The sequence below is a fragment of the Centruroides vittatus genome, unplaced genomic scaffold (assembly GCF_030686945.1).
Source record: "Centruroides vittatus isolate TY-2023 unplaced genomic scaffold, ASM3068694v2 contig_487, whole genome shotgun sequence".
Lineage (NCBI taxonomy): Eukaryota > Metazoa > Arthropoda > Arachnida > Scorpiones > Buthidae > Centruroides > Centruroides vittatus.
Genome location: NW_027122275.1, coordinates 1,466,915 through 1,494,178, shown reverse-complemented (window position 1 = coordinate 1,494,178; position 27,264 = coordinate 1,466,915). Strand labels below are relative to the sequence as shown.

The window sequence follows — 27,264 nt, the reverse complement described above, 5'->3', positions numbered from 1 at the left end:
TTTATATTATATATGAAATGTAGAAGTAGACAAATGATGTTCGAATAACCACTGTTCTATTTAATTTCTACCTGACACACACTCAACTTGCTAATTAGGATAATAAGCACGTTTCCAGGAATTTAAATTAAATTTCGTATTATTTTCAAGTAAACATTCACTATAATAATTCAAAATTTATTATTTCAACCGGAATTTTCAAAATACGAAGTTATCAGCAAAAGTAGGACGAATTTAAAGGTATATAGCAATAAAATTATTTTATTCTTTCAAATAAATAAATCAGAATAAAAGAAGCAAACTTAATTTGATAAATTATTTTTTCAAGCATTGAAATTTATATTTCAGTATTTTATTTTTGATTGCAAAATTTTAAAAAATTCTAATTTTATTTCGCTTACTAATTTATTTTAAAATGATCAAACTTACGTAACTTCCATGAGAAACATTGAGGGAATCTTTTTTAATAATAGGAATGATATAAATGATGATTTATCATAAAATAACTAATAATATATTATACATTATTAAAATCGAAGCAGTTAGAATGTAAACTACGAAGCATTGAATATAAGTAATTGCGTTGTGATTAATAAAAGTAAATATGAAATTCTTAAAAAAACAAGGAAGTTATTAGCAAAACTAGAGATGAGATTAACATTGATTTTAAGATAAAAAATATAATTCCAAGAAAATGAAAATGAATGAATTATTTATATTAAAATATTTATTAAACTCATTTTCTTTATGAAAAGTTTATGATGAACGTGTACAATTATTTAAACTAAAGTTTTATGACTCATTACGTTTTAAATAGAAAAGAAATTGATAATACTTTAATTAGAAAATTATTATTATTATTTGTTTTTTTTATTATTATTTTTACAAGTTGATTTACTTGTAAAAATTTAATAGCATTGAATAGAATTCGTTCAATTTAATCACATTTAAATTACTAAAGGATTGGCTTAAAGTCTACAATATTTAAATAGAAAATTCTGCTATTACACATGAACACTAGAGGAATAATATAATTCTACATTCTTTTAACAAAGTTAAAGGTAAGGTGAAATATAATTTTTTTATCTTATCCATATGTATGTTCCTATATACAAGTATTCATCTTCACGAAATCTTTAAATTTCAATTTATGAAACGAATTATTTCGTATATTCTAATGTTTTTCTAATTTAAAATTTCTGGACAAAAAAAAATATAACCCAAATATTATTTTTGGTAAGCAGTGATTAATTTAGTATTATTCAAAATAATTTTTAAACGAAAAGAATGCTTTGCGTATTCAATATAATATTTAAAAATTTAAATGTTACCCTCAAATAATTTAAAATATAATTAATATTTTACACAAAATATTTGATTTGGTTTTTAAATAAAGTAAGTAAATTGATTTTCAGATCATTGGAATCTTTTTCACTGAGTAGAATAACATGAATATCTAGATAAAAGAATATTTTTTTATAATAATTAAAATAAAAGTAATACTTTTCTTTATTTTCAAGAAAGTTACAAAGAAAATTAATTCGAAAATTAAATAACGAGAAAACTCAATTATAATATTACGAGGAAATCTAATTCATAAATTATTGAGGAAACGTAATTGAAAACAATTATCTATTGTGACATCGTCACAATGCCGGGCTGCAATTTTTAATCATTTAATTTATTTAATTTAAAATATGTTCTTTGCCTCAAATTAGTAGTGTTTTGCCCCTGTACCTCATACTTTTGCTTTAACAATGACTTCATGCTAGTCATTTATCTAACTCCGTTCTGGAGAACATTTTTGAATTGAAATAACGCGACTTCGGTTTTTACCGGAAGATTTTACATGGTTAACTGAGACCTCCTGTATCGGTTATCTATATAGGATTCATATCAGAACTCCTATATGTTGCCAAGAAAGTTGAGCAACTCGTTGCTGGTTTATTAAATTAATCATCATGATAATATATCGAGTAATCATAACTAAAGCGTAGGTATTCAGAGCTTTGTAGAAAGAAGTATCGGAAAATCAGAATCGAATAGGCGGTTTCGATTTTTGAAAATTTTCCTCTGCAATTTATTTGCTAGAGTGAAATTTGCACATTCTGCCCCTTTAATATGTATATTACATACGTTTTCTAACTAATTTCAAAAGTTAAAAAGCGCAATAATTTTATTTAAATTACAGGGTGGAATTGATAATATTAAAAATATGGATCTGCGTCTTCATCTCCGCGTTCAAAAACTGCATTTACTGCACAACACACTCGACAGCGGAACAGAAGTGATCTGCGTGAAGTTGTTGCACGTGTAATAAAATTCTGTATTTTAAGACACCTAGGTTGAAAAGTTGCCTTGATAAATGTAGCTTCCACAAAACCAACAGCCAGACAGGATCAGTTCTAGTAATCAAGTAGAGTTGGAAATAACCGGCTAATGACTCCCGTGCAAAAAAATACTGTTGCAGCAAGACCTGCACATCTAAGCACTGTTTTTATAAACATGGAGTGCATTTAGACAATTTCTTTACCGTAGTGCTAAAATAAACATTTTACATTTTTGAATAATAAATATTAAAGTAAATAATTGTATTGTACAAAGCTATATTGAAACTATCTATTTTAAAATTTATATTTATACTCTTTGATGAAATGATCTTTATATTTAATTTTAATAATTACTTTAATCTTATAATTAAAGATTATATCCTTGTTTAAAGAGATGAGAAAATATAGAAATTATTTAAACTTAAATAAATATCATCACATTTTTAAAATACTATTTTCTCATTCATTATCCATGCAATATGAATTTTACATTTATAAGAATATACTGTATCTTCAAATCTATTAAACTTTAATATTTACTACTGATTAATTGTTTTCTCTTATGCAAATGATATATGAATAAGAATATAAAATACGCCTTACAAAAAGTTTTTATGATTCGTGGCAATTTTTAAAAATTTAAATTTATTCATTAGAAAACTAAATTGTTTTTGCTGCAAAAGTACACTACATATCACATGCACAATCTTAACAAATAAAGCATTTCTACTTCGTATTTGTTCGTATAAACATTAATAAGTAAAATGATGTGCATGAATTAACCTATCTATTGTTAAGGATAATGCATAACAAATTAAACCTTCAGAGAAACCTTAATTATGCACCACTAATCATTGATTAGTGGACCATAATTTATCATGTTTAAATTATTCCCAACATTTTCACTGAACAAATAGTATTAATTGTACTAGAGTAGCATTATTCTTTTAATAAATAATTGTTTTAAATGATTTTATTTAATAAAAATGCAATAAAATTAAATATAAAAGCAATAACTATTGTTAAATTTACTCTGTCATTTAAAACCATTTCAGAAATGGTATTTTCATGTAAAAATTTCTTAGTGAATAAGATAAGAGTTTTTAGAACAAAAAGAATTTTGAACATTAAGTTTAAAAATAATATATTCATTATAAAGTATTTGATTTAAGGTTAACTAGCACTAAATACATTGAATACATAAATACAGCTTAGCTAATCAACTTGATATGGTTCTTATTATGGATCAAGCTGATTGCCCTGCAATCAAGGTCAGCAGAAATGGTGGAGGAATGAAGAACGACTGACCGCTCAATAAGATGAAATTTGTTTAAAAAACATTTACTAGGAGAAGTGGCAAATTAAAGATACTTTGTTAAACATCAGCGTTAAAATAGCTTAATGGGATGTTGTATACGGCACGCGATCTACTGAAGAGGTTTGCTTCTTGGAAGGTCTTTCTATGGGAAAGTGGCCTTATTTAGGTGTTACAAACGTAAATAAACCCAGAAAACGCCAAAAATATTAACAATAATTATTATTAGATTTTTAACCACAACCTATACATAACATCTCAGAACACTTTTATTTTTTATAAAAATTAAACACGAAATTATCGCTCTTTAGGCAGTTAAATTATCTTATTACATATTAAACTTATGTTAAAATTAAAATTAAATTATTTATTTAATAGAATAAAAACTTGACGATATCTCATATTTTTAAAGAGTATAAAATAAATTTGGATAAATGTATTTAGGATTCATAAAAAGTTCAGAATGTAATTTTCTTGGTAGTACTGTATTTTTAAATTTCTGTTTAATAATGGTTCGTTAAAATTATAAAATACATATTCAATCAACAAAATTGTTTACTTCTACTTTAAATATAACTGCAACCGATGCTTATTAGCTTAATTAATAAATTAATTTATACATTTCTTATGCTACGTTACAGTTTATAACTTTCTAGTTTACGTACTATTTTTAGTATTTTAGATTTTTATTCTTTGCATAATCTTTGCACATTCTTCAATCTTAAAAAAAGCATTTTATAAATATTTGCATTTATTAATTTGTTCGTTATTATTACAAATAAAAAATTATTTTCAAAAATTTTACAACTATGAAAAATGTCTTACGTCTTTATGCAAAACACACTCTGGAAAAGACCAAAAGTTTAAAAGAGATTAACTATAAGCCATTGTCTTTCCTTTTCTACCGTCTCGTTTTAATGGACTTATTGCCTAGAGGGCCCATTAAGGGAATTAAGAGGGCCAGATGTATCTTATGAAAGATGCTTTTTACGAGTAGAGTACAAAGCGTTAAGATCTCTGCTTGTTTTGTGTAATGATTTTGTAATATACCTTATTTTGTAATAAACTTGCTTTTGCATCACTTTAGCGTGTTACATTTCATATCAGATTAAATTTCTTTGGAAAGAGAAGAAGATAATAAAAATAACGCAATAGACAATTTTCTATTCAGAAAAATGATGAAAACAGACATTACGATCATTATTCATTGAAAGAAGCGGAAATAACGATGATAGTTGAAAACAAAATGTAAGATATTTTATCTCATTTCTTCTTAAAATATAATATGGGACAGTATTTGTTGTTTTACAGTAAACTAAAGATAATCTTCTTTATAATATCGACATTTATAGGATCGTTTTATGATATACCTATTATGGTATACTATGAAATAAATTCTATAAATTCTTCTTCCATCTTAATAGATATAAACAGGATAGAAATTACGGAAATAGATTACTTTTACTTTATAATAACATAAATTTACTAGAAATTACATTTTAAGACAGAACATAAAGAGAAAATTATGATTTTTCTTCAATAGAGAATATTTTCCTCAAATAATTCGACACCAAAAATTTAGGGAAATTTTGTGGTATATTAATTAACAATGAATGAATTAGAGTTCTGAACGTTTTTGCTAAACTATAATTAATTTATCCATATGTTTTGTTTAAATCGCTAATTGTAAGAAAGCTACATAAAATATATTCAAAAACTTATATTTAAAGAAATTTTCAAATTAATGCATTTTAATAAACCGTCTGGAAAAATAACATTTGGCAATTCCTATTGAAAACATGATTTATTTTTATAATTGCACATTGGAAATATATTTACTTATAGAAATAAATAAAATAAAATAATTTTTTGTTAACATCAATAAGACGTAAAAATTATTAGAAATTAAAAATTTTTATACTACATGATGTTTTTTCAATTCAATATAACAGACATTCATATCTTTATAACTTTATATTTTAAATGAAGTTTAAAGATTCGCGCATGGTTTTCATAGATTTGGAAAAGGCCTACGATAGGGTACCAAAGCAAAAGATATGGAGATGTTTGAGAGAAAAGAATGTTCCAGAAAAATATGTTAGGCTTGTCAAAGAAATATATGAGGGAGCGGAGATTCAAGAATAATGTGGGCACCACAGAAGGGTTTTCCGTTAATGTTGGTTTACATCAGGGATTGGCCCTTAGCCCTTATCTGTTTGACCTGATAATGGACGTGTCGGTTTGTGACGTGAAGTTTGGTGCTCCATGGAGTATGCTGTTTGCGTATGATATTGTGCTATATGAACCTTTCCAAACCAAAGATAAGAAGAAACTGAAACAATGGAGGAAAATTTCGGAAGAAAGGAGCATGAAGATTAGCAGAACTAAAACAGCTTATATGACTCTGAATGGCAGGGACGATTGAAATATTAAAATCTAAAATGTGCCGCTTCCTGTAGTTCCGAGTATTAAGTATCTTGGGGCCTTTCTCGAGATGGGAGAAAAATTAAACTCGGAAGTGCAACATAGAATTCAATGTGGATGGTTGAACTGGAGGAAGTTGAGCAGTGTGTTATGTGACAAGAAAGTTAGTGTCAGGGTAGAATCGTGTAAGAACACGTTTCTCGCCTTTTTTTAAACTAGTAACGGCCGAGAAACAAGGTTGAGAAAGCGACCGTCGTGTTTGAATTGGCGGCTCACGCATATCAGGTCAGAGAGGGCTAGCCAGGGATTGCGTCATGCCGCGGACCTCCGACAGAGCTAGCGACCGGCGTAACCGCAGATTGGTCGGCAGAGAATCACGCCATACGGCATGTCTCCGATAGGATTACGACCCGGTAATCGCTGATTGGTCGCCTAGAAAATTATGATTTTATTATTATAAAATCATAATTTTTCCCCAGAAATTTAATTATGTATGGATAGTGTTGAAAAATTTTAATATTTCCTATATAATATAAATCACTATTTACTTTTAATGTTTATTTTTATTATAAATATAATTTAGGATAGTATAGTTTTCAAAAAGTTATATTTTACAGTAGAGTGGAACCCCATTTATCCAGTTCAAATCGGATCGAGCCCGATCTGAATGACCGAAAATCCAGAAAATTCGTTAACCACATAAATAACACACATCGTAACAATCACTTTCTTTCTTTAGACGTCATTTTCACAGTGTTTTCTTTACCAGAGTGAAGGTGTCTGAAAATAAACGAAACAATAGTAGCTGTGGGTGTTAAGTGAATGATAACTCGCGTGGATGTTTTTATTCAACAAGAAAGTTTCAATTATTTTATAATTGAAAATTTTAAGATATTAGAAAAGATTCAACAAGGTATTTCTGTATGTAAACTCGAAGAACACTCCTACCGAATGCCTAACAATGAACATCATATGCTAATTCGTAGAAAATAAAGTTATAATGTCGATTCGTAAGACAATTCTTGCAAGCTTACAACTTTGCACCAGACAAGAATGTACTTAGTTCTTTAACTTTTGCTTTTATTGGCTTTCCATATGGCTATCTTTCATACTTCTTAGACAGGGATTATGTTTTATAATCCAAATAAACGGAATTTCACTTTATGTAGCAATTTTAACAAACGCTTTATTAATAATTTTATGTAAATACTGTAAAATCAAATTTTATTTTACGTTATTAGCATATAAATAAAATCTGTAAAGACTATAAAATTTTATATTTCAAATCATTAAATTTCTGTAAATATTTAATAGATGTTAAAAGATTTGTGCACTAATAAAATATTCCAAAAATATTAAAATATATAGTTCATTATTTATTTAAAAAAGCAACTTTTTGAAAAAGTATATGAAAATTTAATATGAATTATTTCTATATGTTTTTATATAAAAAAATTTTTAAATGTTTAAAATATTGTGACATTAAAAGCATTTAACACTTTCTGATGGTGCGATAATTCGTGATATACACGAAACATAAACGATACGTTGGAGTTTAGAAGGCGAAACTATATTTTGATAGGTATCAGATAAAAAACAAAAACGACAGGAATTGATTTCTAATATAAATCAAACGAATGAGGAAAAGTAAATGTTATCACTTACATTAAAGAGAAACACTTAACTTTTGACACTTACAAAAGTTTTTAATAAAAAAGTTTAAATAATAATTTTAATTAAATAGAAATAAGATACCGTTTAATATATGTGTAATATAAAAATAACTATATAAGTATATAAATACTTAGTATAAATATGTAGGTAATCATGTAAGTATTATATAAAAAGTATGTACAGTACTAAAATTAAGATATACATTTGCTTTTGAAAAACTTCTAAATTTGCTTAATTTTTTTATAGAAATTTGAAATTTTCTACAATAATTCTTAATCCAAATGAAATTCAAATTAAACCCAATTAAGTTATTAATTCCATTTTTTCTTTTTATAAAGAAAAATAAATGAAAAAGTATGAAAAACGATAAACGATGTTTTAGTTATTCAATTAGTTTATTTAATACAATATATCGATATTGTTTTAAAAAATGCTGTATTATTGCTCTCGTTTAAATATTAGAACCGTTGATAATGTATATATATATACATTATTTGAATAAAAAGTATAATATACGACTACGAATATTCATAAAAATATATAAAATCTAGATCTCCATTTTTGCAATAACTTCAGTTGTATAATTTAACGTAAATTTACAATGGAAATTTGTGCTTTGATTATAATTCCATTATAAAAGTTGAATTGCTTATAAATTATTAATTTAACAGCCTGTATTGCTTTTATATAAGTTGTTAAATATTCAAAATTACCTAACATCAAGAATGTCTTAGAAATGTATTCTTCTTCATAAGAGATGATTTTTATGAGTGAATCTTGCTTCGCTAAATCACTAAATTAAGTAACTCATTAAAAAGTTAAGAATTTTTAAACTTATTGAAAATTCAAAACAAAAATAATGTACTTATAGTTTTTAGAGAAATACACAATTATTGTATAAAATTCTTGCGATATTTATAAAAGAATAAGACAATTTTAATACTGAATTTTTTTTGAGGATATTTTAATTTTAAGAATTTTAGTACATATTTGTTTGTTTTTAAAAAAATAACACAGTAAAAGTAATTTTAATTAATTTTCTTATATACAGTATTTTAAGTAAAAGGAAACGATCATTAAAAGATTTTAATAAAAATAAAAAATTGTAATATTAAATATAAAACTATTATTTTTAAATAGAATTAATAGTACAAAATAAAAAAATTACAGTAGAGCGTCGATAAGTGGAACCAATTGGGGACTGGGGTCCTTCCAGTTAATGATTTGTTCCAGTTTCCGACTTTGTACGAAAAAATACATTAACCTGTCCGATGTTCAAATTTTTCTCCGTTGCATATCGCTTCCTGTTGAATTTTTCTCCGTTGCGTGTCGCTTCGTGTTGAATTTTCGTCGATTTTAAGCCTAACAAAAATTTTTATAATAATCATCGAGGCTATCGTATCGTTAAAAATTATTTCTGCATTTTGTACAAACAAAATAAATATATTAAAGAATATAAAAACATGAAAATTATACTTTAGAAGTAAATTTAGTATCAAAAACATTCGATTCAGCACGACACAGTCCGACTGAAAATTGTTCCACTTTCCGGCCATTCCACTTACCGACGTTCCACTTATCGACGCTCTACTGTAGTTATTTATTAAATCCATAACATTAAAATACTTTAACCAAAGAAGATTAAATACACAATTTAGAATGAAAGAAATTTGTTTATTTCTAAATAATTAAAAGAATAATTTTAAAAATACAAGCTGTTATTACTTTTATGGCACTTTTAATTACTTTTATAATTAATGATCATCTATGTGACATATTATATAGCTAACGTGACCATTTATTTTTTGACTCAAAACGGGACATTGGTTTATTTAGGTTAATTAACAGGTAGTCAATAAAAAAACACTCTTTTAAAGTTATTTATTCAGAAAAAGTCAGTTAGCTTAAAAGTTACGAATTAAAAAATATATATACCCGAAACGTTTAGTTATATTTATATTTATCAGAGGAACAAATTTGCTTTAATATAGCTGGTGATGATTTTAAGTAAGAATGAAACTCTTGGCGCGTTTTTTTTATATTCACCTTAATTATCAACATTGCCTTTAGAACTGAAATTTGTAACTGGGTCTTCTCAGATGGCCACAATTTGTTCATCATAGAAAATACTCTTTCTACTGGAGCATTTGTAGCAGGCAAACATAAAATATATTCAATTAAAATAGAAAAGTTTTCATGCTGAAGATTGTTGGCTCGAAAGTGTTTGAATACTTCCACCCAACGAGTTTCCGTGGAAACATTTAGATTATTCTATTCGGTTACTTTCTGCGATGTAATGTAGTTACAAATTAACGAAAATTCGTCAAAAACTTCTGCATCTTTATTACAGTCAATATATTACTTTTCAATTAATACATCCAGAGATTTTTGAACCTCTTCCCATGCGGGGACCTTTTTTAAATCTGCCCAATAAAATATCTCCATTTATTTGGTAAGAAAGCAAGTCCACTGCTCCAGATATTCACGGCTTGTTTGATAAAATTCTGTAGCCGCCCTTTTCACAAACTCTTCATCTATGTCAGTAACACTATCTTTCGATTTCACTATTAATTGACGGACCATAAATGGAAGAAACTGATTGGTCTGTTTCTAAGTCAAATTGTCTTTTAGTTGATTGATTTCTTCTGCAGCTTCAATTGCCGATACTGTCTGACCTTCCAGTTTCAATACAGCTTGATGAAAACTTGCTGACAGAGCGTGTAAAAAATAAAGCCACAGTTTGGATGTGGGATCTTCAAAAAAGCTTTTTAGCAACAGGGGACATTTTTCAATACTCAAAAAGTAGTTTTTTAATGGCTGATACATTTTTAAAACCCTTTCCAAGGCAGGCATAAAAGCAAGCCATCTAGTTTTGCTATAGCCGAGCATTTGTTGATATTCCGTTTCAGTTTCGGCGCAAAACTCCTTTAGAGCTTCAAATCGAATCGTGTAAACATAAAAAAATGAATATATCTTCACAATAATGCTTTCGTAATCTAATGGTAGCCTGTCTGCAGCAGATTTTATTGCATTCTGAATTACATGGGCTCCACATCCAATACCTATCAATGGCTTTTTCAGTGATGATTGCAATTTCGTTAACACATTGTTAGTTCCTCGCCTAGCCGCACCTCCGAAATTGACGTTGGCATTGTCTCCGCAAAATGCCATGACTTTTGCTGTCAAATTATTATCTGTCAACACTTGGTTTAAATAATCGACAATGATGTCAGAAGTCTCACTTGGTTGGTCTTGGAGATCTAAAATTTTTACTTGCACACCTACGTAAGGTTGAAAAAAGCGCACTAGAATAGGGTATATTTTCTTGTTACCGTGGTGTGAAGCGTCGTTTAGTATTGTAATACAATTGGACTTATCAAGATCATCTTTTAATTCTTTCATTGCTGTAGGCGTCAAAACATTTACTACAATAGCTTCTGATTTCGTACGCGCGCATGTAAATTTGGGATCAAAACATGATTGAATTAATTTCGACGCACAATCATTAGAGCGAAAACTGTGGTTTTCTTGTATCGTGTGATAAGCCCAGACGCCTTCTGCCGCGGCGATATCCAAATCCTTTAAAGTTGGTGCGTCCGATTTCTTGAAAAAGGTTAACATCGAAGAACTCGAAGCGGCGGTACGATCGGCATTTTTTTGTTTTTCAGACTTTAAATGCTGTTCAATATCACTGGCACCACCATGGGAAACGCTAAATTCTGTACGACACTTTTCACATCTGACATCTGAGGGAGTATTTATTTGCTTGATAAACGGATATTTTGCTTGTAAGTTAACATTGAACGTACACTTGCTTTTCGGCATTTTAACTTATGATTCCAAAACAAAAGAAGTTTAAGTTATTTACTAGGTACACGAGCATCAAACAACAACAAAACAAATATCGAGAAGTGGGCGAACGAAAAATCTGCCAAACAATTAGTCAACAAAGCGCGAGCGATGACGTCTTCGCCGCTCTCGGCTATCGTCGCGTCAACCGACGACGCGGTTTGCTCTCGCACACCGATCGCGTCCGGCCGCCGGCGCGACGGCCGTCCGGCCGGCTCGACTACTCAAATTTTCGCGCGGTGTCAGAAAACGGGACAATTTTGCGTCCCAGAGTTCATTTCGGGGACACCGGGACTCGTAAATCTAAAAAGGGACAGTCCCGTTCAAAACGGGACGTCTGGTCACGTTATATATAGCATAACTTTGCGGATCTAATTAAATAAATAAATATATACTTACTGAACATAAATTAAAATAAATTTCTTTAGTTCGTGATGCGCTTTGGTGGCTTGACTGGCCTGGGAACAAAACTTAACTTTGAATGTGTATGATTTTATAACAGACACAATTACGATTCTCTGTTAACTGTTTATTTAAAGTTAAATTTTGTCTACATTGCAATATTCAGTAAAATTCGAAATCACGCGCGCTTTCTGTACAAATTTCGCGTACCAAATTAAAACAAGTCATTAAGTAAAAATTTAACATCGGAAAACGCGGTATTTTTACTTTAATCCAGTTTACTAATATGTTTGTAATCGAATTCAGTCAAAAAAGTTTTAATTTCATCATAATTTATTGATGATTTTAATTTTTTAATATTAGAAGGTAATTAGCATAAATTACAAAGTGTCGTGTTTCATCTTCGCTCCTGTTCAAGTTTATTGCTCTAGGCACGCGCCGATGTTTGTTTTTAGTTCTACTGGTGATTAGGCTTTTATTTCAACCTCGTCCGTTTTGGTTACAGAAGATGGGGAGACGGGCGTCACGTGATCGCTTACCTCACATTTTACCACAGAAATTACCTTACCTTGAAAGTTTTATTTTTTTTCTCAATTTTAATTATTATTAACTATCTTTTTTTGATGGATTCTCATACTTATATGTGTTATGAAGTTGTAGATATTTTTTTTATTAAGTTTTACAAATTTATGTTTTTTTCTTCGATTTTTATATATAAAATATACGAAAATTCAGATATTTATTAAAATTTATCAGAAATGCTAAACTATAAGTACAGTGTGTTTTACAATACTATTACGAACAGATATCGTCAATTATTTTATAAACATATTTATAATTTTAATTTTTATAAATTATTTAAATTGATGCAACGCGAAGCGCTCAGAATCAATTAATTACTGTCGCGCGTTATTAAAGATGGCGATGGGACTCGATTCAATTACTTCTTCATTTCAGATGTTAATTAAAAAGTGTTATTTTCATATAATATTAAATAGTGTATGTTTATTATAATTAATAAATCTATATAGGAATAATATATATTAATTACTGAGTGTATTTAAAAAATAAAAAAAACGGAACAAAAATATAATAGAAAAAAATGTTTATACTATACCAAAATGTTTTTTACATCTATTCTATTAGATCTATAATAATCCTGACGATGGTGGACTTCACGCCGATCTCTGAATAAGCAAGAGACGAGAAAATTGACATCCAGGCGACACTTAACGCCTAGATGTCAATTATCTCGTCTCTTGCTTACATCTATTCTACTTTCAATACAAGAGTTATATAAATAATAATTAAGATAAACAGCATAAATTGGTAATACAGATAAAATTATATTATATATTATTTATTTATACATTTAAATATTCATTTCTATTATTCGTTTATACATTTTACATTATACAATGCTAAAATTTTATGTACATCTTGTATTGCAAGAATTATAATTAACGTATGCAAAAAAAGTTAATTTTTTATTTTCTGGGTTAGGCATAAGGGGTTGCTTTCAGTGACTTGCAAACAGGATTTTTTAGATGCAGTATTCAACAAATAAACAATTTTTATTGATATATATATCTATAAATATCGTTCATTTGTTGGACAATATTCAAAAGGTCCTGTTTGCAAGTCACTGAAAGCAACCCCTTATGCCTAACCCAGAAAATAAAAGAAATACAGAAAAATAGGTAATATAAAAAATGAATACGTTCATATAGTATTAACTTTCTAATTCTATTGTTCTTTCTGAACTTTCTATACATGACTTACATAAATTATGTGAGTGCTCACCACAAATGTATTTATTACATCGAAAACATTTATTTGTCGTCTTTCTGCCTTTTTTATAACCGCAATCAGAACAGGATGATCGCTTCCGTGATGTTGATGCTGCAGATGTGGATGCCGCAGATGTGGATGCTACTGATGTTGATGCCGGTGATGTCCCTGTTGATGCTGTTGTTGATTCTGATTCCGATTCTGATGTTTCATGTTGCAATTTAGAGAATTGAAGGGCTGCCGTTCTAATGTTTCTGGGTAAATTTTCTTTTTGTGCACGTAATTTTAATTGCGGAGTCATTAGTTCGATCGATAGCAGTTTCATGAAGTGTCTTCTGCGTTGATTTTGTGGAAGTTTATTATTCAGATAATAAATGACATGAGAATTTACGGCCGAAATATTTAGCAAACTATAAAAAATAACAAGGGGCCAGCGTCGGCAGTATCTTGCGCAATTATAACGTGACGCCAGTTTATCAACAACGTCGACGCCTCCCTTTGTAAGATTGTAAAACGTTACGATTTCGGGTTTGTTTTTTTCCTCGGTTGAAGAATCAATGCTATTGTTGTGGTGTAAAGTTGATAGTAAGAGAGTTACTTTATTTCTTTTGGGAGAATATGAAACTAAAGTACACTTTTTTTGGAATCCAAACATGCTACTGAATACAGTTCTGTTTCTCGAAGTAATGAACTCTGGCGGTATTTCTCTTTTATTTTTTTTTAAAGTACCGACTGACGTCAGCTTTATGTCTAATAATTTTAATGCAAGTTCGTAACTCGTAAACCAATTATCAAATGTTATATTCCTTCCAGAGCCTGCTACGGGTTTACATAATCTTAACACAACATCTTTAGGAGAATTACTTGTGAAATATTGGCCCTGCGGTTGCATTCCCGCATATACTTCTAAGTTGCTACTATAAAAAGTCCTTGAATCTGTCAAGGCAAAAATTTTTATCCCATATTTTGACGGCTTGCTTGGAATATATTGCCGGAATTGGCATCTGCCCTTAAATGCCTCCAACATCTCGTCTATAGTTAAATATTCCGATGGGTAATAATTCTTTTGGCAATTAGTAACAAATTTCTCAAAAAAATCTCGCACCGCAGCGAGTTTGTCAGTATTACGACGATCATTTCTAGTAGCTTTATCGTCAAATCTTAACGCTCTTATTAGAAAACTAAATCTTTTCTCTGACATCACAGGTTTTATAATTTCTATTCCGAAACCATCGGAGGTCCAAATATCTCGCAAATTTACTGTATTTAATTTCATCACCGCACATGCAAACAATATTCCTATAAAAGCTTTTATTTCACAAATATTTGTTGAGATGGCATCACGCTCGCGGCTAAATTTTTCTTTTATTCTCTCTATATACTTATTTGTATTTTCGACAATATGATTTAATATATCGTCATCAAAAAATAACTTCCAGCATTCCGAAGGTGTTTTGACGAACTTTGCTCTTCCATTTGGGCCAGGCAAATGAGTTATAATATTTTCTTTCTCTCTCCTCTGAGTTTGAAGGGGCATTTCCTTATTCCACCTAGTTACACGGTCTTTACCCATAAAAAATGAACCAGAAGTACTAACCTCGTCTAGGTCTGAACAAGATTGTTCAGATTCAGAGTCCGATTTTCGCTGCTCCAAAATATCATCCTCTTCCTCCGAAGAAAAAACATCATCATCATCTTCAATCATCTCTGTTATCTCCGAAGATGAAAGCAAGTAAAAATTACTTTTATCCATAGCGCTGTTTTAACACAATCGTAAAAAAGAAGAACTATACTCGAAACCAAAAACAGCAACAAAAACAATGACGAGCTAATGCGAAAAAACTGCACTTATATAGTATCAGAGTAAAAAGTCACGTGACAGAGAAGGGAGAGGACTAAAATTTACCAAATATGGAAATATGTGAATAGGGTTCCTTATTTGGTAAATTTTTTGTAAGCTCCCTTTTCTGTCACGTGACTCAATAATTACTGCCCTAGACCAAGCCTAACCTTGTTTGGGAATCGAAGTTTTAATTTAAAAAAATACAATTTGACAGGAGATTGATTTATTTTATTTATTTGTAGTTTGGTATCATCTTACGAAGTTTTATGACAGTAGTTCCAATAAAATTTTTATTTATTTAAGTAATTATAATTATTATTTTACCTATCATTCAGTGTTTTTACGGCAAAAATTGAAAATTTTAAAACATTCCATTTCTGGATTCATCTGAAGACAGGTACTAGAGTTATACCATTTATTTGAAAGTTTATTTACATTCTTAGAACAATAATACATATTTGAAAAGACGGCAAACAAAAAAAAAAAACCCTCATAAAACCCATATGATCTATAAGTATTAAACCAACAGCAATAAAAGAATATTCCAATTCATGAAAGACAAAATATAGGGGAAAAAATGTATTTTATAAAACTTAACATTTTCGATGCTACATTTTTATGTGCATAGTTCATATGTATTTTACAAGCGATTTTTTATATCGTCTATTGAAATGTGTACTATTGTACATGTGAGATTCCAGACAGGGTCCAAATACCTCGCAAAACGTAAGAGAAATAGAAAAATTTCTCTAGAAAAAGGACTGTGTAACATCAATATGTCGTGAAGGTACGAAATAAACAACGTAAGTCGCAGGTGTGACTTGATCATAGGTGTTAAATGTCAAATAGAAAGATTGAACTTCGACTTGGACGCTTGTATCAACGACAAAATTTATATAAAACGCAAAAACAGCATGGCCGGGGAGAAGAAAAAACAATCGCGTGATGGTCATAAAAATGTCATTACATCCTCGATTTCTCTACTATCTAACAGAATAAAATACTCGTTGGTGTAATAAAAAATGAAATTTTTATTATATTTTCTGTAATTTGATTTGTAAATGCAAAAATTAAACTTAAAAAACATCAACTCACTATAAATAATTTTATTTATTGACATCAGATTTATTAAATTTCACGAAATTGTATTATTTTTAACCTCAGAGTAGTAAAGCTTGTTTTTTCTAGCAAAAATAATAGACTCGCTAGTCCTCAACTGTCAAAAAGAAGAAACTACTAATCGCTTTATTACTTTGTTTTCAAAAACTCCCCTTTCTATCAGCTGATAGTAAAATGGCTAACAAATTGTTTACTTTCACTTAGAAAAATGTGATGATGTCATAAAACTTTATAAAAACATTTAAAAATACCAATGGAAAAATTTAAATTATTTCTGATCAAATTTCAGTTTATTAGAAGTAATTCACTTTAAAATAACGCCATTATAAACAAAGAAGCGCGCGCGCGCGCCACCGCTGCGGCTATTTTTAGTAACAACAACTGGCGGGAAATTTGAAAATTGAAATCCGAGATAACGCGCGCCATAGTGCCGATTTGGCACCAATAATTAATTAAAAATAACGGAACGCTTTAAGCAAAAAATGAATAGCGCATCATAAAATTGAAGAAAAATTAGACAGGTAATAATTTTTTCAGATTTTTGGACTGGCCTGGGAACAAAACTTAACTTTGAATGTGTATGATTTTATAACAGACACAATTACGATTCTCTGTTAACTGTTTATTTAAAGTTAAATTTTGTCTACATTGCAATATTCATAAAATTTACTTTGATAAAAATGATTTTTGTAAAAATTTACGCTGTTAAAATTAAAACAAGTCATTAACGCTCATTTTTCAAAAGAACTCACGACACCGATGTTCAATTGACTTAATAATTTAATTTGAAAATATCAAAATTTATTAATGGATTGTTTATGTTTGTATATATCTGTATTTATCGTGATTTTTACATAAAACTGTCAAAATCTTTTCAGATTGTCTACTGATTTATTTAAATTTGCTTAAATGATCTCCTTTTCTTATTAAATTGATTTATTGCAAGATACATGTTCTAGATGGAATCGTGCGTTTCCCGCTGTTTGTAAGATAACGGAAACGTTCGTAATTCAAAATCATAGCCGTTACGGAAGAACCGTTAGAGAAAATCCGTTGGAAAAGCCGTTGTGGTTTGAATCGACGATCGACGATTGGCTGTCAGAGAATGGCCGTTGGCCGGACTTTATGAAGACATCGAAGCTGATTGGCTGTCAGAATTTGAACGTCGGCTACGATATAAGAAGCAGTTTTCGGCGGGGAAAAGATCTCTCTTTGGAACCTTGCTGAAACTTGGTGTAAGTGGACTCCCGTTGGACTATCACGAACTTTTCCTGACTCAGAGGTGTTGCGAGTACTAAGTCTGTTAGCGGAGGTCGTAAGGTGTCCTTCCAACGAACTTGTACGGAACATAGTCGGTCGTCTTTTAGATTAATGTATTGTGGATACCTAATTGTAAACATTATTTTGTATTTATTTTGTATATTTGTTTCGTCAATATAAACGTTGTGTTTTGTCAACACGACGTGGTTATTTTGAACATTACTATACGTTTTATGTATATATATAAAAACGAATGTTTGTCAGTCTGTGTGATTGTTTTTCATGCATTACCACACCATTTATCCAATTGCCACGAAACTTCGGGGAGTTGTTTAATACACCCCCGAGAAGGTTTCTGGCATATGTGAAGAGCGCCATTTCCCCCCTTTCAAAAATATATTTTTATATGGATTAAGGCTTTTATGTCCAACAGATGGCGCTAACTTCTGACGACCTAAGTTTGCTTTTCTGTGAGAATGGACTAAAGCAGATCATTTTCTATCTCTCTATATAAATAAAATATAACGTTTGTTTGTTCCTACCGATTCCTTTGGAATTTTGTCACAACGTTGCATTCGAATACGCACGTGTTTTTATATAATATATATGTCAAAATTCCCCCTACTGGAGGAGATGGACGGGATTAAGGCTTACCGTGAAGTACTCGGCTTCTATTATACTATTTTACATGCGGTTTTTTGCGTTTTTGATTGCATTCTAATAGGTTACGTCAACAGAATATACACTAAAAAGGGATTTTTCGATTTTTCCTTGCAGGGGAGAGGGACAGGATTAAGGCTTACTGTGAAGAACTCGGCTTTTATTATACTATTTTAGATGCGTTTTCGATTGCTTTTTAATAGGGTACGTCAAGAGAATGTATAATAAGAAGGAATTTTTTGAAATTCCCCCACGGGGAAAGTGTTATACATTTGTAATAGATACATTTTGAGCCACAACAACGCGTGGCCTGGTCAGCTAGTATTCTATAAAAACTTGATGATAACTTATATATAGTTTTCGACATAATACACTTTGTTGAACTTTTATAATCATAATTTTCTAACTTCTTGAAGATTTTTTAAAAATGAAAATTTTATTTACATTTTTCTTAACTTTTTCAAACATACTGAATCGAAGTTACTAATACAAGTATAACTTTCATTAAAATATTTTCTTTAGTATAAACGTATGTAGCAAGTTCATATTTTAATTTTTATTCTTCTTTTGTTTAATCTTTGCCATTTTACTTTCTTGTTCGCCATATGCTGCCTTGAGAGACATTGATTTTCTTTGATGTTATCTTTCCATTTTCTCGTTGGTTTTTCTCTTCCTCTTCATCTTTGTCCAGTTGGTCTCCAGTGGTAAATTATTTCCAACATTCCTTTCTCTGTTCGTGTTATGTGTTCTCGTTGTAATTTTTTGTTAGCTGTAAATTTATTAATAGTATATTGAAATTTTTACTTTTTTTTCATTTTTAACTTTGTCTGCGTGTTCTGTAGTGTATTTTTTCTAATATCTATATTTCTTCATATTTAACATTTGTTTTGTTTTCGCTGTCAGATCTAATTTCTTTCTCATGTGTCAATATAGAACGTATTAATGTTTTGTATTTTCTAATTTTTTGTTCTTTCTCCATATCCCTGTTATGGCAATTTATCTTATATAAATAGTTTCTGATATTTATTGTCTTTAACACCTGCAGTTCCTTTTACTAAATTCATTTCGTCATTTGATTGTAGACGCAGATATTTTATATATTATACCTGTTCTATTATTTTAGTGTCCTGTTCTAATCTACATATAATAAATTCTTTGGCAAATATCATACATTTTGTTTTCTCAGATGATATTTTGATATTATTTTTTTTCTCTATCTTAAATTTATAAAGCAATCTCTAAATAATCTTTGAGTTCAACCATCGATGTCATCGTCGACATAACAGTTCGTATTTATTATTTTACGATTAATATCTATACTCGTGTTCCTTTGTGTTTCTTTTATTTATGAGTTTAACAATTTTATTTAAAGCTATATTAATTAAATAAATATCAAGTATGGAAGTTTCCTTTTCTAATTCCACTGTTTATTTCAATGACATGTCCTAGACGACCTTCCATTCGTAATTCTCCTGTATTTGAATAATATATTTCATTAATTAGGTTAATTATTTCTCTAATTTTTGTTTTATCTTTACAATTACAACTACATTCATAAATTCACGTTTTAATTTTTAAATTAAAACTATTTTTATTTAAATAATTATGTTAGTTTTTAAGTTTCATGTATAAAATTCTAATTGCAACATATTTATTTGCATAATTTCTCATTGGCTTAAAATTACTTTCGTCATAATTAATAAAAAAATATTAAATTGTTTCTCTGACTTTACATATACTTTTCCAAGAGCAGAAAATATTAGAAAAGTCTTTTTCTACTATTTCATATATTTCACAATAGCAGAAAAGTCTTTTTTAGGTTTTCTTCCTAATTCAATTGTGTTTCTAATCTGTTATCCTGAAAGACAACAGAGCATTCACGCCTTTTCTTGATTTTCTCTCTTTTATTTTAAAAGCAAAAGAAAAGTAGAAAAGTTAACAAAAATTACTGGACATGTCAGTCATGCAGCTAATTAGTGTCGTGTCATGTTTTTATCACTAGTTACTGTAGAAGCATTAGTAAGTCTCTTGTAATTACCTCAATAAAAAATGAATGATTTAATTAATTTCTTCACATCTAAAAAATATGTTTCTAATATTTCCAATGACTAAAAAAAATTAATTTAAAATGTCATTACCATTTTATCTAACAATAATTGAGATATTTGCAGCTTAATATTTTATTTAATTATATAACTAACCAATGTAATCTAATGTTATTTGGATTAGCGATAACAGAAAAAACAAACTTGAAAGAATGTCTTACACAATTATTCCGAGAGAATATTAAGATAACAGAATTCAAAAAAGAGGAAATTCTGGACATTCACATAATAAAAAAAGAAGATCCATCAATATTGAAAGTTACACTGAACAAGGTCCAGAGAAAAAATCAGATACTTTCAAATTTTTATAAAAATAAAGAAGTATCCTTAGAAGAGCCATTTAAAAATATACGTATGTCATCCGACCTGACACAAGAATCCAGAAACCGTAGAGCAAAAATCCTCCCATACTATAAAGAAGTCAAGAAAAAAGGTGAACAGATATTTCTTAGAAATGACTATTTAATATATAAGAATAAGCAAATAACGTATAGTTTTATAAATAATTGTTTAGTTGATACTAAAACTTTTTTAGAGTTAACTATCAATATTTGAGCTCCTCTAATAATAATGGTACTAAGATGTTGAGTAATCTAAATAGAGAACATGACAAAGTTAATATAGAGGAATTTAAAGATTCGGACATTAGAATTTTATCTTGGAACGTTCAAGGACTTAGAAATAAGTTTTTCGCTTGCTATATTGATAAAATCTTAAAGAAGTATGATATTATAGGTTTGGAGAAAACGTGGGTCAATAAACTAAATACAAATGAGGAATATCTTCTCCAGGCCTTTGAATATTTACAAGTTCCAGCAGAAAAAAATCTAGGTGTAGGTCGACCAAAAGGAGGAATAATGTTAATAATGAAAAAATCTCTGGGTGAAATGATTTATAGTTTTTCAACAACTTACTTTATATTCTCATTAATTAAATTGGAGTCTCCTAAATTTAATAATCAATCAGATAATATTCTGGCAATAATGGTAAGTTATTTTCCACCTTATCAAACGCTACAAAATCTCTATCAAGAAATGGAAAAGGTTATAATGGATTGGCTGCATTTTACCTCTTGTTGGATAATCATGGGTGATTTTAATGCAAGAATTGGTAACTATAATGATTCCTATTATAAGGGTAATAATCAAACAATTTATAACTTAAGAAATAGTCATGACACCGGTAGTAATCCTAAAGGGAATCTATTATTAAATTTCGTTAAAAATTATGATTTATACATTCTTAATGGTCGTACAAAAGAAGACTATCCCGGTAGGCATACTTTTATGTCATCAAGAGGAGCATCGGTAATTGATTACATAATGTGCTCTGAAGCCATATTAGAATATTGTGAAGAATTTAAAGTATTAGACCATGACTTATCTGACCATTTCCCTGTACACTTGATTATTAGAGATGAATCAATCAAATCAAAATATGAAAACAAGAATTAAAGAGAAAGAGCAGGTTACGAGAGACAGATTCAAATTAAGAAAGTTTGAAACTGAAATAGGAGGAAGAATTAAGTTAATTGAAAAAATGGAGACTAATGAACTATATGATAGTTTAATAAAAATATTTAATGAATATAAGATAGAACCAAATCATCATAAGAATAGATATTTAGATAAAATAAAATCCAAATTTAAGCAAGACTGGTTTGATATGGAATGCTACAGAGCAAAGAGACGAAAGGAAACTAAATTAGCAACTTTTCGTAGGTTTAGAACAAGAGATCAATTAATTGATTATATAAATTCCAAGAAGAGCTATATAAATCTTATTAAAGCGAAGAAAAAGAAATACTTCAATTTAATCAATCAAAAACTATTGACTGACAAAAGCAACAAATTTTTTTGGCTGACTGTGAAAAAATGCCGTTTGAGGAAAGGTAACGAAAAACAAGACCCTATTGGATTTGATAAATGGATCAAGTTTTTTGGAAAAAGACAATTAACTAACATAAATTTTCACCCAGATCAAGAACAGATAGGTTTGTACAGGGAGGAGAGGATAATAAATAAATATACCAATCCTGGACTCAGAAATAATAAAAACTATTAACAAACTAAAAGAAACCACGGCCACAGGTCCTGACTCAATTCCTAATTGTTTATTAAAAAGACTACCACCTGAAGCAATCGACTTAATAGCGCTTAGCTTTAATTACATGTATGAAAATAATAAATATCCAGATTCATGGTGTTCAGCATACTTTAGAATGATATATAAAAAAGGAGACTGCTCAGACCCAAGCAATTATAGACCCATTGCAATACTATCAACTTTAAGGAAGGTTTTTACAGCTATTCTCGCAAAAAGATTTAATCAATGGCTAGAAGAAAAACAGTTGACGTCCGATACTCAATTTGCTTTCGCTAAAAACGGTGGTACAGAAATAGCCATTTTTATATTGATATCAATTATTCAAATTCAGTTATCTAGAAAAAGGCATAAAGTTTACGCTGCTTTTTTAGATCTGGAGAAGGCCTTTGACTCAGTTTCAATAGAATTAATAAGTGAAAAACTAGCAAAAAATGGAGCACATATCTTATTCATAAACGCCATAAAATTTTTATTTGGTCATTATCATGTTACTATAAAATCTGGCAAAACTGTCTTCTCCCCCATAGATATTTTTGGGGGTCTGTTACAAGGTGACCCATTATCGCCATTTTTGTTTAACTTTTTCATATTTGATATAAATAAACAATTTGATAAAGCAGAGGATGGAATAAGAATTGGAAATTGTGTAATTCACTCAACACAATATGCAGATGATATTGTTTTACTTTCAAATACAAAAATTGGTCTACAGAGAAAAATTAATTTAATGCAGAAGTACTTTACACAACTTGGGCTGAAAATTAACCCAAGCAAAACATATATTCAAATTTTCAGGAGAGGAGGAAGACTGGCGAAACAAGACCATAATTTTTACCTTTTAAATGAGAAATTGAAGCTTACAGAGGAGACCTCTTACTTGGGGCTTAATATAACTTCAACTCTATCTTTCGAAGCCCACTTTAAAAATATGAGAAATAAAGCTAATAAACTAATTAATAACCTTATATATCTATTGGTCAAAATAAAAATTAGTTCAATTCAAAAACAAATGCAACTTTTTTCGGCAATAGTGATGAACTCAATATGTTATGCTTTCCCAATATGGGGAATTGAATGGATTACTCGTTTTGAAATAATACAATTACAATATATAAGGAAAATATATGGGATAGATAGAACAGTCCCTGGATATGCCATACGACATGACACAAACCGACTACAATTGGAGCCCTATTTGGTATCAAGAATACAAAAATTTTATAAAAGAATGATTAACAGTGATCATCCTTGGATTAAGACCATATTAAATAATCTGAAAAGTCTAACAGAAACAAAGAAAAATTATGTCAACAATTGGTTTACTAAATATAGTCAAAAGCTGGCTAAATACGGAATTTCTCCTATTTTATTTGGAAATACAGAAGAAGACTGGCAATTTGGTAACCGTACATTAATAGAAAATGTGTTTAACAACTCTATTCATCAAGAAATACTTAAATTACAGAGTTCAAAATTCCATCCCTGGTATATGGAGAATTTAAACTTTCCTCCTTCAAACGAATACATCAATTTTCACCTACCGTTTATAATTAAAAAATTTTATATGCAGCTCCGACTAAACAGTTTTTATATATTAGTGGATCAGGATTATATAAGGATCAGCAGAGAAACATTAAATTATGTCAGGAGCAAATTTCGATCTTCCATATAATATGTACATGTAGAGGTTGTACAGAGATTAGGCAAAAATACGGTATTTCCACTTTATCTGAGAGTAAATCAACTAGTGAATTCTATAAAAAGTTGTTTCAAATGAGCCCAACTATAATAACAAGATTATACAATTTTTTTACTAAATATGTTAAATTGTCCGGGAAGGCCAGTAACAAATCTGATAATGAGACTTAGACTTAATCAAAATTATCTTTTTGTAATTCAAGATAAATACTGTTATTAATGTTAACTATCAAATGTGTTAATTTATGTTCCCTCTTGTAACGGGACTATCCCATATTACGAAAATAAATATTATTATTATTTTTAAAAAATATATTTTATTTAATTAACTTTTTATAGCCATACTTTACATTTTTTATTTATTAATATTAAAAAATTAATACTTTTCTTTATTTTAGTTCACACAATTAAATTCTATTATTATACAGTTAAAATTTTGATATAAATACAATAAAATACTTTAAATATTAAAATAAATTTTAAGAGAAACTGTTATTAATTATCTACAATTGTATATTATTTCTTAAAATTTAATTAATTATATTTATTTTTTACTTTTTGTTTTGCTTTATTAATCTGTTAATATGTTGGAATAAATAAAGTAACTTAAATAAGTATATATAATAAGGTATATAAGGTTCACTAAGTATTCGTGGTAAGTGAGTATTCGAGATCTGGTTAATATTCGAATTCGAGAAATGATATTCACCTATGTCAAGTAGAACTTCGTAAATCATTATAAACTTTGACACTATATAGAACAACCTTGTATATTTAATTTTATAAAAACTTTAAATCATATTATAGAAAAGTTAACTACATTTCGATATTTAAATTGAAAGGTCGAAAGCATCAAAGTTTGACAGCAAGCATTGGCTGAAATTAGTTTCACGTAAGTGGGCATAAACACAATGTGTATGACGATATTTTGATCTTTCAGATCACAAAATTAATAAAAATAAAGGTTATTATTAACCAGAAAGAGTGACCATGAGAATTCGATTTTCAAAAGCATATAAAATATTTTAAAAATGTGTGTCCGGATTGCAGTTTCTCAAAAAGGTGCATAAAACAAAAATTTTTGTTCGCAAAATGTGTAAGTTATGCTCAGAAATATTCAAATAAGTGTTCTTAAGAGATATCCATGCCATTTCGTAACTGAAATTACTAAATAAATTATGTTTTCCCTAACGGAGCATCCACACCACTACGTAGAGAAACACTTGATGTATATGAAAAATACGGTACAAAACTACATCTACAAAAATTAATATACCATATACCATACGTAATATACCATAGTTTCGCCCTATATGGCGTTTTCGGTCTCATCTTAAGACAAAATTTACAAAAATAACAGATCTGCAAAACTTTACAAGCCTTAAGGCTGAAAATCCTCACCTGTATCAAGAATTTCGACTATCCTTACTTCAAACAGCTTATATATAAAATGAAAAACAGCATTTTAGACAATACTAGCAATAGATCATTCTCTATCATTAATTGAAAATATCAAACAAGTAAATTGTAAAAAATTTAATTAATTAAACAGTTTATACATAAAGTATTGACATTACTCAGAGGTCTTTAATATGATTAAACTAAACTGTTTACTATAAAGTCATTACATTAAAGTATTAATATTATATTAGTCTTTAAATTTTTAATCTTTAAAATTTTTAATTTCTAAAGATAAATTTGATGTTTTTATTATTAAATGTCATTAAAATGCCAGGGGAAAATATTTGAATTAAAATAACGTGACTTCCGGATTGTATCGGACGTTCTTATACAGTTAAACAAGGCTTCCTCCCCTAATGTTTCCATATCTGTTCTCGGTTTTTATCTATTGAATTACGTTCGAGAGGAGGAAAGACAGACAAACGGACAGACAGAGCTGACAGCAGAAATTTATAAGTCTACAATTTTCAGCCCAATAATTTTATATTTTAAATGGTATTAATTGTTTACATTTTCATTGTTATGTTAATTTTATTATTTAATATAAAATCTGATTTTTATGTTAAGTTTATTTTATTTTACTCTTTAATTACAAGTAAATAACATTAAGAAAAATCTTCAGTTTTCTAAGTTAAATTTTGATTTTTAGATTACAAAAAATAATCAATATAAAACAGATAAGTAAATCTGATAAATTAATTAAGTTCAAATGTTTTAAAATAGTTTTTACAATTATTTAATTCCTTCTATATTTAGGTGAAAAATAAATTAAATTCATTAAATAACAAATTCAAATTGAATTAATTAGCGAAAGAATTTTTTAAATTATATTTAAATGCAGTACAAACTAATTTAAAAATGAAGTCTAAAATTTTGTATGAAAAAATTAATCCAGTAATTTATTCATTTACAAAAATTCACGATTAATAATTGAACAATTTCTTCGATAAAGCGAATTTTTCTTGCTAAAATATAAAAATTATCTCTATATTTTTCTTAAAGTAATTATCATAGAAAAGTTTTTTTTTTATTTCGTTTCAGTTTTAAAAAGATAATTTTAAATATTCATTTTATAATTTATTTATTACACAAATATTTGATATATAAATAAATTATTTGGAAAGAGTTGTGTAAAAATAACTTTTTACACAACTAAATAAATAAAATAAATAAATATTTAAATAAATAAAATTTCATTTCGTCTAACTTTTTGGCAAACTTTTTAGA

At 28.6% G+C, this 27,264-nt stretch overlaps 1 protein-coding gene across 1 annotated transcript; it reads right to left on the bottom strand.

Moving 5' to 3' along the window:
* Positions 1-13,726: 13,726 nt before the first annotated feature.
* LOC136978063 (piggyBac transposable element-derived protein 4-like) lies at positions 13,727-15,538 on the bottom strand. The gene has a single exon (XM_067273707.1). It carries the CDS (start codon positions 15,536-15,538, stop codon positions 13,727-13,729), a length of 1,812 nt encoding a protein of 603 aa, XP_067129808.1.
* Between the last annotated feature and the right edge of the window lie 11,726 nt (positions 15,539-27,264).

Excerpts from the sequence above, each read along its gene's own strand:
- LOC136978063 (XM_067273707.1), bottom strand. The coding sequence starts at position 15,538 with ATGGATAAAAGTAATTTTTACTTGCTTTCATCTTCGGAGATAACAGAG.